At 37.0% G+C, this 12267-nt stretch overlaps 1 protein-coding gene across 9 annotated transcripts in view; it reads right to left on the reverse strand.

The window, feature by feature from the left end:
* Positions 1 to 12267, reverse strand: part of KAT6B (lysine acetyltransferase 6B) — a 128692-nt gene that overhangs the window by 58267 nt on the left and 58158 nt on the right. For all 9 annotated transcript variants that reach the window (XM_064513836.1, XM_026116765.2, XM_026116762.2 and 6 more), the window contains exon 3: positions 2498 to 2606. In XM_064513836.1, the coding sequence (XP_064369906.1) occupies positions 2498 to 2606 (109 nt within the window). The remainder of the gene's footprint in view (positions 1 to 2497; positions 2607 to 12267) is intronic.

The following is a 12267-nucleotide window of genomic DNA, read 5'->3' on the forward strand; positions in this document are numbered from 1 at the left end:
GCCTTAGAACTACCAGAGAATTATTACATAATAAAATAGCTGATATCTAAGATCACCTGATTAATACAAACTGTGTTTGCAGAACAACCAGAAGATTATAACCAAGCATAAATCCTATTAAACTTCTAAATACTAAAATATAGACCTGAAAGTATAGAAATACTGCAAACCATAAATAAGACAGCTTAAAGAAACCTATGAGATTTCTTTTTTCCTATCAGGAAAAAGCCAAGAGCTTCCTTACTTCAGTGTTTAGTCACTTACTTAAATAAATCAGGAAACCCACCGATTAAAACAACAAACAAACAAAACACCTTACCTCAGTGACAGATTCAGAAGCAGACAATTGAAAAATGTACCCTAAGTAACTGAAAACACACTTTCAGTTTAGAGATCCACACTAGTTTTTATGCAGGTGCTTATGTGGCTCTCCATTAAACTACAGTAGCTTTATTATCCTCAGCAACACACTTATGAAATAATGAAATATAAGTACTTCACATTTAAAGACACTGAACACACAACGCAGTCACTCAGGGAATGCTCTCACTTACAGCCCTCCAAAGTGCTGCTGGCTTAAGCAGTCCCTACCACTTCTCTACTCATTCCTCGCCCGAACACTTCCTCCTCCTTCATGCTGGCACAAAAGTTCATATGGCTGTGCAGTGAACCGGACTGGGGAACTGATCCAGCAAGAAACTTGATAGTTTTTCAAACTACATTTCTTCCTCAATCCAGTTCATGTACAATTACATGTGCCAGCTCAGAGGAAGGGGCAGCAGCAAGCAGTTGGAAGCTACAGTTTGCAACTCCTTAAGCATCACAACCACTGGTTTCGCTCTTAGCCAGGAAGGGACGGTCTGCATTGCAAAAAGCTTTGTAAAAAGTATTCCCTTATGCAGTGGTAGCTTATGGGGGCACAAGTTATTTTACTGGCACATTTAAAACCAGTCCACTTGAGTGACCTAAAATACTGGCCAAATGACTCCTCTTCCAGCATAAAGCTATTTACACAGAGATTTTTTTCTAGAATAGCAAAATTGATCAGAGATATTAATATCTCAAACTCCACAGTTATGCCAGAAAAACCTTACAGCATAGACTGGCTAAAAAGATTAGCCAATGTTTTTAGAGAAACCACTCTGAGGATGAGAAATAGCCTAGGCCAAGAACATGCTGGATATCATCCACGTGTAAGCAGTACTCAGAATGATGCATTGTGCTACAATATTTTGTTTTAAATATTAATCCACATGATCACTTTTTCAGGAGAGGCACCTGCATGCAGAACAGCTCCAAGAAGTCAGCAAGAGCCGCTGCTACACAAAGGGGCAAGGTACACACGATCAGTAGACTGTCATTACTTTGTGTCTGACAAGTGGTGGCCTCTGGTTTGCCACTGTCATCAATTTGCAAATTTAGCAGGGAATAAGACACCATGGTTCCCAAAAGGCGCAAATCACAACATAGCAACCCTTCTTCTTCAACCACCCCCTGCATACCGGTTACTGTACCTGCTAATATTATAGATCTACGATCATCCTCGCAAACGCATTTTAAGGAACTGGCAACGAAGTAGAACACTGCCAAATAGAACAATTCTTTGAAGGGGAAAAATAAGGATTTAATATTAAAAACCTGCCTATACATCATGACAAAAGTCCTTGATATAAAAACCTCATGTTATCATACTATAAACACTTTGGCCATGGCAATGGAAACTAGTGAAGGGGGAAGTCAGTTTCTCAAAATAGCTAAAGAATATGAAGAAAAAGAGTTTCTTTTTGGTTTTTTTCCTAGTTCATTTGTTTGGCTTTAAGTTTCACTTTATTTATATAACTTCATAGGAAGGTAAGCATCCAGCTCATTAACTGCCAGAATCCTTTGCACTTTTAAAATATTTCCCCAATTCAGTAATTTTCATGTGTTAACAGCCAAAAAACCTGTTCCTCTTTGAACTGTCTTTTCCCCTCAAAACACACGTATACCATGTCAAGGAAAAATATCAGACTGATGTTTCACTAACACCTTTAGTAAATTATTTGAATACTATTCAAAGTGCCACTCCAATAATAAAAAAAATTTATAAAAAAATTAAACATGCAGGATGCACATCTGCAAAGACTGCTACACAATTTTTTCCTACTTCCTCTTTCCCAAGGTTCTTAAAGGCAGCATTTGGTTACAAATGATGAGTTTTTTAGATCAAAGGTAGATCCCAAACCATCACAAAATTCCTTCATTTTAGGAATCTAGTCCCCCTATTAACCTACCCAGCACATCTACACTTCACACCTAAAGATGAAATCAAATATCTCATTTGTAGTTGTCTAGATCACAAATTTTTAGTCAAAAGTTTGAGCCCTTTTCTGTCTTGTTTTCATTCTAGATTTATGTCCAGAGTATGACATTCCAATTTAAAAAGAATATTTGTAATCCCTTAAAAATATATCTATTCATAAGCATTTTGCAACATTTGTAAATTCAACCAACTTACCACTGCTGCCACAGTCAGCACAAGACAACAGTTCTTCTGGCTTTTTTTCACGATTTGATTCTTTCGTCCCCAGACAAAAGCTACATATTGGAATGGGATCAGCTCGTGGCTAGATTTAAAAATAAACAAATGACAGTTAGCTTTACTAAGCAAAACAAAAACAATAACTTAACAAAAGCTACAGAGATGGGCAAACCATTCTCAGTGGCCTTTTTGGTTTCTCGAATACCTAAACTTAGAAAAATCAGATTTAACTGACCTTTTATTGTACTACATATTATTTACTAAGATAAATGCCAATTTTGCATCACTTTAGTATGGCAAAGTTTATTATCTTAAGTTTTTTTTTTTTAATCATAACCCATAATTAGCAACCTTGTGTACTAATCCACACAGACCTTTCCAATACAAGACTAGTGTTGACAAGAACAAAACAAACAGGAAAGTTAAAACTTAAGGACATTATTCTTGAACACACAAATTCAACTCCAGAACACAGAGAAAACTGCTTATTTTTAAGCTATAAGAGTATGCAAATAGGCAAACTGACCTTTAATACAGCTTGAATATTCTTCCATTCTATAAGATAAGCAATAGCTTTTAAAAAAGACCCTCAAGTTTGAGGCATTCTATTACATTTCCATCTGGCATGTAACTTCCTTGCACCTTTCTCTGAAACTACTAGGCAAGGGTCAAAACAGTGGATTCAATGGATCAGTTATATCCTCCAGCCTGAAAAGTCCTGTCAGCTATACTATGCAATCAGAAAAAGACAAACATGCAGACTTTTCAAGATCTGGAAGCTGTACACACACATACACACGCAAAAGAATTGAGAATCTATATGAATTTACTTCCTGATCTGCCATGTGGCAACCTGTCAAAGATTTAGATATTTAAATTCTGCAGTACATTTCAGGGTGTTAATGAAACTAGCTATCTGCATCATCCACACACACACACGGAAAGGAAAGGAAAGAAAAAAAAGCCTTATCTAAAGTTTGGAAATCCAACACAACAGATAAAGTTAGGTATAACTGTTTCTTCAAATGGCATACTCAAGTAATGAGGAATACTTGTCTAGATTGGCTTCCAGTAGAGTTAGTATCACAACAACCCAAAAATCAAGAGTTTCTTTGGAAATCCATAGTTTCTGAATTTAGTGGGGCAGTAGTACTAGTTTTATATATGAAATCAAATTTTACTTTGTTTTCACCTCCAATTCTTAATTTTCCACCATATGCCATTACACTTCTATAACGCAGCAGACTATCTTTCATCATTGTACAATTCTGTGCTCCATTACAGTTTGGGGAAGAAGCCGGGGGGTGGTTGTTTTTAAGGGTATTCTTGAGAATGCAACAGTTCCATGTAGATACGCCCTTATAGCTCAACACACCATAACACAGACACTGAAACTAGCTTATACTAGCAAGCTTTAGCAGCAGCTTAAATCAAGCAGCAGAATCCACAGAACACTGAAATTGTCAGGGTAAAATTATCCTGCACGAACTACAGTAGCACAGATGCCCCTACACTAAATTAAAATCAATTCTATATAGACATGCCCTGAAGCATAAAGGGGCATGGGGTGGGGGTGGGGGGGGGTGTATTTTTCTGAAAGCTTAGTGCTCAGAAGGTCTATCTGCTGTTTGCCTTTTCAAAAGGCAATTATTAGAATATTGGCATATATACATACCCCAAAGCATACACATTCAAAATACAATCAAAGTAGTACACTTTCAGTGAGTGTCAAGTTATCCGTTTTCTTCCATAAACTACAAAAGGAAACTGAAATATCACTTTCTCGTGCCAAACAGAAATAAACTTCTGCAATCCCTGTTCTTACTAACACCACCATTATGGATAGCGGAAATATCAGATTGCTACTTTGACAAAAATAATTGTGAAAATGATAAAGTTGGGAGATTTACAATTTAGTCATGCTTCAAGAAAATAAAAAAATACATTATTGATATTTTGTCAGTTATGGCAAGATGACATTGAATGAGATCATTAATTTTATCGCTGGAAAAGGATGTACGTACTAATTGCAGAATCTTTCACTTGCAAGTTAAAAATGATGCAAATACAGATGATAAAACCATTAGTTACTGTGCTTGCCAATAAGAAACCACAATTCAATAGACCTGTCCCATCACTATGCTTTTAACAGCCTGGTACTCAGAGCATGGTATGAATGTTTATATATGCATATATATAAAAATAAAGCAACTACTAAAAATCAGCTTTTGGTTTGTTTACTCAGACACCAATAGTCACAGCAGCAAAAAACCAATCCAGAGCTATCCATCTGAACCTGCTCCCTTGCAGCATCTTGTGAACGCTCCTTAATTGAGGATGATTTGGAAAGTAACGTCTGTCTTTTAGTGGACTCCAGAAGGGGGAAAAAAAAACCCACAAACAAACAAAAAACAAAGACCACCACACACACACCACACTCATCTTGGCAATGATACCACTCTTACTTTCTCTTTGATATCATAGTGCTTTAGCCATTTCAGAAATGCTTATTCTGATAAATAATTTACAAAGTATGACATATTGTTCACATAATGCAACAAATCCAGGTCCACAGTCTCATTTATCTTACCAGGATTTTTTCTTACTCTAGGAAAGTCATGGCCATTAGCCAAAATTCATGTACTTCCCGCTTTCAACCTCCCCCCCGCTTTGTTTTTAACTAAAGGTAACATAAAGGACAAAGGTTGTTGGCAGTTCAGGGCTAGAAAGACTGATGTCCCCATACCAAACCTAATAAAGAGGTTACAAATCCTATCACTTCATGCACAGGTTTTCAAAAACTCTTACAGCTCCAATATGTATTTTTAAGCCATTTAAATTAATAACCATCTGAATATTACATGGTCTGATCTCTGACCTAGCGATGACTGAGAATTAAGAACACACATATGCCTCTCTGAACAGTACATAAAACTTAGGTAAACCGCAGTTAAAGCACAACTATATTTATACCAATAGTAGGATTATTTTTGACTCACAACTGTTAACTAGGATAAATTGGAAGAAAAGTTGTTTTGACTGGGTCAGAACATGATCCAAAGAGAAACATACCTCCTGCCTGTATCTCTTTTCAAGTCTTAACCACTATTTTACCTTCTGAAATATAGTTATTAAGTATCATTATTCTCTGAAAAACAATGGTCAACTGAAGTAAAGACTAGTTCCATTCTCTTACAGGAACTAGTATGGACAGTTATTTGATCCTGCAACATTTTATACTAAATAAACCAAAAATATTTATCTTGCTACTCAAACTCAGTTTAAAAGGAAAATAAAGGAAAATAAGATTTTCATCTAATATTTCAGAATCCTGTTAGTAATGTTGTTATGAAAACTTTAAGCTATATTCTATGTTCTGTCACTGAAGACAGGGCTGAAAATGTACTATTTCTCCAACATAGTTAATAAGCTGAAAATAATTTTTCATCCATCTAATTTTGGAAACAAGCTAAATTACTATTTCCATAAGCATTTCGTTTTCTTCTTCAAGATAACAACTGAGTAATTCGAAGACAAGAGATACCATATCCTATTTCTGGTCACTAGAAATTGTATATCCAAATTTAAGAGGTTGTCCTATTCAAATAGCTGCCTACTTCCAATTGCAGTAGGGGCAAATTTGCAGAGATCTCTGTCAGCATGCAGCTGCATTCAGAAACTAAAGATTCACAAAATGACATCAAACCACTTTAAAAAAAGAAAAAAAAGAAAAAAAAACCACACACCCACACAGAGACCACAGTTCAGCACCTACAAACCATTTTTTTAAATATTATTTTCCAATTAGAAATTTAACAATAGTCATTTAAACATCATACATCCAACTATCATACTCGATCAACCCTTTAAGTGACATAAAAACCTAGGACCATATCAAATGGTAATTTTACTGCCATCAGTAATTTGGAGTCATACCCATGGGTAAGAACCCTCCTATTGCACACACAGATTGTCTGCTCAAGTCTAATGCCTACTACAGGGGACTGAAAATGTAAAGACAGGATTAGACTGTAAAATACAGTATTTTATATTAATTTCTGAAATATATACAGTGTTAAACAGATTGTATTACTTTACAGTGTTAAATGAATGATTAGAGACTTTGATAGGAAATACTTAGTCTTGCTGCAACTACTGTACAAATGTTAAACCAAGCATTTATATCTGAACATTCACACTAAGAAGATTAAAAAGTCTCAAATGTATTCCCCCTTCCCTTCAGGCAAAAACATGCAGAGGCAAAATTACCTCTATAAACAATCAGCCATTGCAATTAATCAGAACACTGTCGTAAAAGCTTGTGTGAAACAGGAAAGCCACACCAGTAGGTTTTCCAAAGAATGACTTACTAAAAAAGTATCACAAAATGTTCGTCAGGCCACAGTCAGCATCTCTGCTCTAAGCATAATATAAGCCTTTGCTTTGACCTCATAAATGCATCACCTTCCTAAGAGCAGCACTAAGGAGATGAAGGAAAAAGCAAGCTATACAACTCAGTTACTGCAAACAAAAAATTGGCATACCATGTACAGTGACTTTTCTGTGAGACACACATACACATGCAACAGAACTGTCTAAGCAAACTATATTTTAGTGCCTACCAGTAAACATGTAGGGTACAGGGGTAAAGACCAACAGCTAGTCAAATCTGAAAGCTCCTGCCTTTCATCAGGAGAGCAATGAAATGATTTCACCTGAAAGTACCTGCACAGCACCAATCTAAGTAATAGAGGAGGAGGATTTCCCAGATACTACCCCAACATGAAATGCAGGGCTGAATGAATAGCAGAACAATTTTCAAGTTTGGGGGATTTGGGGGGAAGGGGGAAGAAAAGACTTCAAGCTGGTGCAGCAGGTGAGGTGGAAGATAGCTTATCCTCTTCCATGAATTTGATACAGGTCATAAAGGAAGGAAAAGCAACCTCTCAGTTGATGAAAAGAGAAAATATGAGTGGTATCATTTGCCATAAGGAATAAAAATAAAAAATAAAAATAAAATACTAAAAAAAAGATCTGATAGGAACAACTGAGGGAGCAGGAAGAACAGAGAATTAAAGAGTGTTTTAATTAAATTAATCAGTGTCTCCAGATCTGTACTACTGCAGTAACTAGAAACAATCATGGACTAAACAAGGAATATTGTGAGGTTTTCAAGACTAAGTTAAAAACAAGCCTGAGAAGGATGCTAGTCCAGTGCCCGCAGATGGGCAAGAGCTCAAAAACAAATCCAAATATATCAAGCACAGCATTGAATGTTAGCATCTTTATTTTAAGAAAGCCAGGTTCCCTCTCTCCTCCCCACCCTCCAAATATAATTTTGTAAAATTTAGTTCTGAACCCATTTTAGAAAATATTTGTTCAAGAATCTTGTAAAATTGAAGACAGCTTTCATTAACAATCACGTCAATGTGTGCACATCAGAGTATAGCTTCATCACTTCAGTCACTTCAGAAACACGAAAAAAATTGTTTAATAAGAACGTGCTACAGCTAAGGAGCTAGAAATACTGGTTTTGGCAAGTTCGGGAAGTGTTTTTAAATTAATTTTTTTTAAAAAAAAAAGAGGGAAAGAGTTGCAATTATCTGGCATTATTTACAAGTTCTAAAGCATTAAAGGACTCACAGCCTTTGCTGCTTTCTAGCTAACAGTCCTCACTTATACAGCAAACCCTACGACTGGTCCTCACATAAATCATAGTAATTTAGAAGTGATAACAACATAAGGTTAGCGTTTTGTTAAACCAGTGCAACTTCCACATTTAAAGCAACACCTTAATCGTACTGTTAGAGTTCGTCATTTATGCAACCAGTAAAGATTATTTTTATGAGTCACAGCTACCTGTTCTTAGAAGCTAACAGGCTTTGCCACTGTGTCAAATTAGTCCTTGGTAAAAATTATTCTGGCCTGAGGTAACTAAAAACCAGCAGAAATTTGTTTCAGAATTCTAGCTCAAAAAACTAATTTCTTTTTCCACTGTAGTTTCTGTGCCCATGGACTTTATATGTTCTTCTGACTCTGTTCGTAATTCTTACAAAAGTATCAAAGCATTCGGTGTGTTCTAAGATCTCCCTCTTCCCCTAAAAAGAAACAAGCAAACAGTCCTAAGCTACATCTGAGAAGTGAATGTGAAGTTATCCCCAGCTATAAATCCCACTGAAATCAAGAGGATTACTATTTGCATGGCTATAGCACTCTGGAGATTCAAACAGATTGTCTGAAAACTGCTAGGCATTGGCTGCATATACACAGTTAAGGTTTTAAGTACTAGCCTCATTAAATGTTATAATAAATGCATTAAAAGAACTGGAGTGTCATGCGTACACCCAAGAAGTCTAAGAAGTCCAAGAAGCCTAACTTTCAAAAGTTAACAGCAAACTCTGTTTTCACATTTGCAACTCAATTCTCACAATGCCTTTTCAGAAACACTCCATTATCTGACAACTTGCTAGAAGACATATCCTTATGCATGATACACAAACATTAGACATCTATTATCCTATGAACAGAAGCAGCATACAAGCAATTTCAAGGTTAACAGGATAGAGAGAAGCAAAATTAAATTGAAAATGGAAACTGCCACAACCTTCACTGGGGATCCACTGTTCTGGCCTCAATCTTTACCCTTCTTAAATTACTAAACTATTTACAACCTCCAGAAGGACAGAAGCAGAAGCTTGCTTCCTTAGAATTCCCACATTTTTGTAAAGAACCTTTAAGGGCTATCTCCTTGTTTTTTTGATCACAACATCCTAATTTCAAAGAGGACTCTTTTTAGAGTCCTTTAAACAAGAATTTACACCAGCACTCAGCATAACCGGGGAGCGGGGGGTGTGGAAGGGAAATCTTGGAAAACAAGGACAAACTGGGCCTCAGAAATGAGTTTATCATCTTCTCAGCTACTGAAGCAGTTCCTCTTGGTCACAGGCTAGGCAAGGCATTATGAATGTTTCCAGCGGCAACTCCCTAACTGCACTGATTTTAGGCAGAGTGGAACGGGGGGCACCTGAGTTTAGTCTCCACATCTGAAAAATGCTTCAGGAACAAGTTATTGCAAGGTAAGTTAAACCCCAATTTTCAAAAACACTTTTTAAATGACAGCTGTCCAGTAGATCACATTTTAGCTCTACAGTATTGCAGGGTAAGATAAAGGCAGCAGGTGGTAAAAAGTACACACAAACTCAAATCATGGTAAGAACAGTCACACAGTCAGTTACTGTAGAACCCTGAAAACATTCAACTTGCTACAAATGTTACTGTAGGGCCTATAGGTTTAGAGAGCACACAGCAAGAAGGAGCTTAGAAGCAGTTCCAAGAAAAGGGGACAGGCACCCGAGGTGCCAAATTTGTGTTTTTAAATTATTTTAGATTACACATTTAAGTCAATTACAGTGTGTGGAGGAAGAAGCTGAAGCTTCTCCCCTTCCCCCAAAAGGGCATCTTCACTGCTAGAATACAGGGTCACATTCTCTTTTACTCTACAGACCTTTTACTTCCTTATTGCACAGTGGCTTCCTCTGCTCACAAGTCCCTCCTATACTTTCAGTGGGTGCTTATGTATTGGAACTGAGACATCCAGCAAAACTTTGTATTTAAATTATCCAAAACTAAGAACTTCGAAACCCTTCCTTTCCTCCTGGATTCACAGTCCCCAAAGGCATTTAACTGCAACACTGACATTAGATTTTAGTGTGCAAAACACTCTTGCAGTTGGGCGTCTATGACCTTCCCTTTGCATGCATACAAACAGAGCAATCAGCACATGACTGGCAAAAAAGACTGTTAGGGTACTACACAAAGTCTGTCTTTTGCGTAACATTCTCAAGTAGTCTCAAAACCTGTAGACTTCCACCCTGCATTCGTAACAACTGCATCCAAACTGGCATACTTTTACAGATAAGGGCAGGAGGAGGAGCACTCTCCCCCCTTCCCAGATATCTCTGTCCCCCTACCCAGCCCGTAAGAGACTAATTCCTAGAACAGATCTCAGAAATCTACTCACTCGAGCACATGAGTTTCTTTACAAAGCTGCAATCCTATGTGCAGGGTATACGTGGGATTATTAGTTGAAGAATAACACTAGGAATACCTTGTATTATCCTTAAAACAACCCACCCCGCCAAGCCAGGAAATGTGGAAGCAAAACACACCTTCTCCCCCCTCCCTCTCCCACCAAAAAGATGCACATATAGCCAAATCTGCAAGGCAAGCTTTAGAGCCTGTATCTTTAGAAATTTCTCCCTAAGTACTTTATTAGCATCTATACAAAAAAAAGATATCACCTACCTCCCACCCAGCACAGGATGCATCTCACAGGAACACAACTCTTTGAGCCTTAATATTCAAGCGCACACTGACCTCATCAGTCAACAAGCATCACTACAGCTGGTGGAAGTGTAGACTCAACAACCTAACCTGCATCTTCCTTGTTACAGTGCTTGTATATGAAGAGATGCACAAAGCAGCATCTGCTGGTAGCCAGTGGGTGTTTTTTTTTTTTTTTTAAACTATGACTTTAAGTTACTGAACACAGCATTCTTTCTACCTCCTCCAAAATGGAAAACAATACAATCTGGAACAGGGAAGCTCACAAAAGTTACTACTTCAAATGCAACTTCACAAGTATCTTTTGTTTGCAGTACAGAAGATGTGATAAAAGTCAAGTTCTGTTCTACTTCAAATTAGATTCTCCATGTTTCATGTAGGAGTACAAAATATTAGAAAAACAAAACTAATTTCAATTTATTAAAATTGCTGCAGCTGTATTCAAGAAACCAACCAGGATTAGTGTTCCACATATTCAGTATTATTCAACATGCAAAAAAGAATAACACCCCCCCACACACACACACTTACCTTTTCATTTTCTATAAAGGATTTTTATCTATTTATTTGTTTAAAGGGCTCTACTTTTTTTTCAAGAAAGGCTAAAGTAGTCTTGCTCCTCTTCATTAACTTCATATAAACCATCAAGCTCCATTCATGTTCTGTTTGCAGTTTATATCCACTGGAAACAAAAAAAAGCCACTTTCTATTGTAAAAGCACCACTCAACTCACAGGATGCACCTGGAGAAGGGTGCAAAGCAGCTCTAAGGTGCAGATAATCTCCCAGTTCCCTGGAGGCTCAGTTTTCACTTTAAATAGAATCAATTTAAAGCTTCTCTGTTTGTAGAGGAAAAGTTCTCAAAAACATAATCTTGGTTCGATGGACATACAAGTCCACTGGATTTTGTGGACAACCTCAAAACAACATTTTTGATTAGCGAACAACCTGCTGTCATTTCAACAGGTACTGAACCCACATACCAGTAGGATGCTGGAAATACCAATAAGTTATTTTTCCTGTTAATCTGAACATAGTTACTGACTTAGAAAGAAAATCCCCTTTGAAAACTTGAAGGGACAACTGGATTTGCTTTACTTAATAGGAACACGCCTTCCAGTGTATAAAGTCACCCGCTCCAACGTTATTTCAATAGACTTTGTTATTTATTCACAAGCTTCCTTTTTCCTGAAAAAAGCTGAGTTTTTTGGTTTTTTTTTTTTTTGATTGAGACAGACTTCCTCCTTTCCCTTAGCCTGTCACTATGGCGAGAATAAAAATTAATGCACGCACCACTTTCAAACCTATGAAGCAAATTAAAAGGATATCGCATAAGTTTTGTCCTTCCACTCTCTTTTTCCAATTACAGTACCTTTGCTGCTGCTTCAAACCAGAATGAGTAAA

Source organism: Dromaius novaehollandiae, chromosome 6 (genome assembly GCF_036370855.1).
Source record: "Dromaius novaehollandiae isolate bDroNov1 chromosome 6, bDroNov1.hap1, whole genome shotgun sequence".
In the NCBI taxonomy this organism is placed as follows: domain Eukaryota; kingdom Metazoa; phylum Chordata; class Aves; order Casuariiformes; family Dromaiidae; genus Dromaius; species Dromaius novaehollandiae.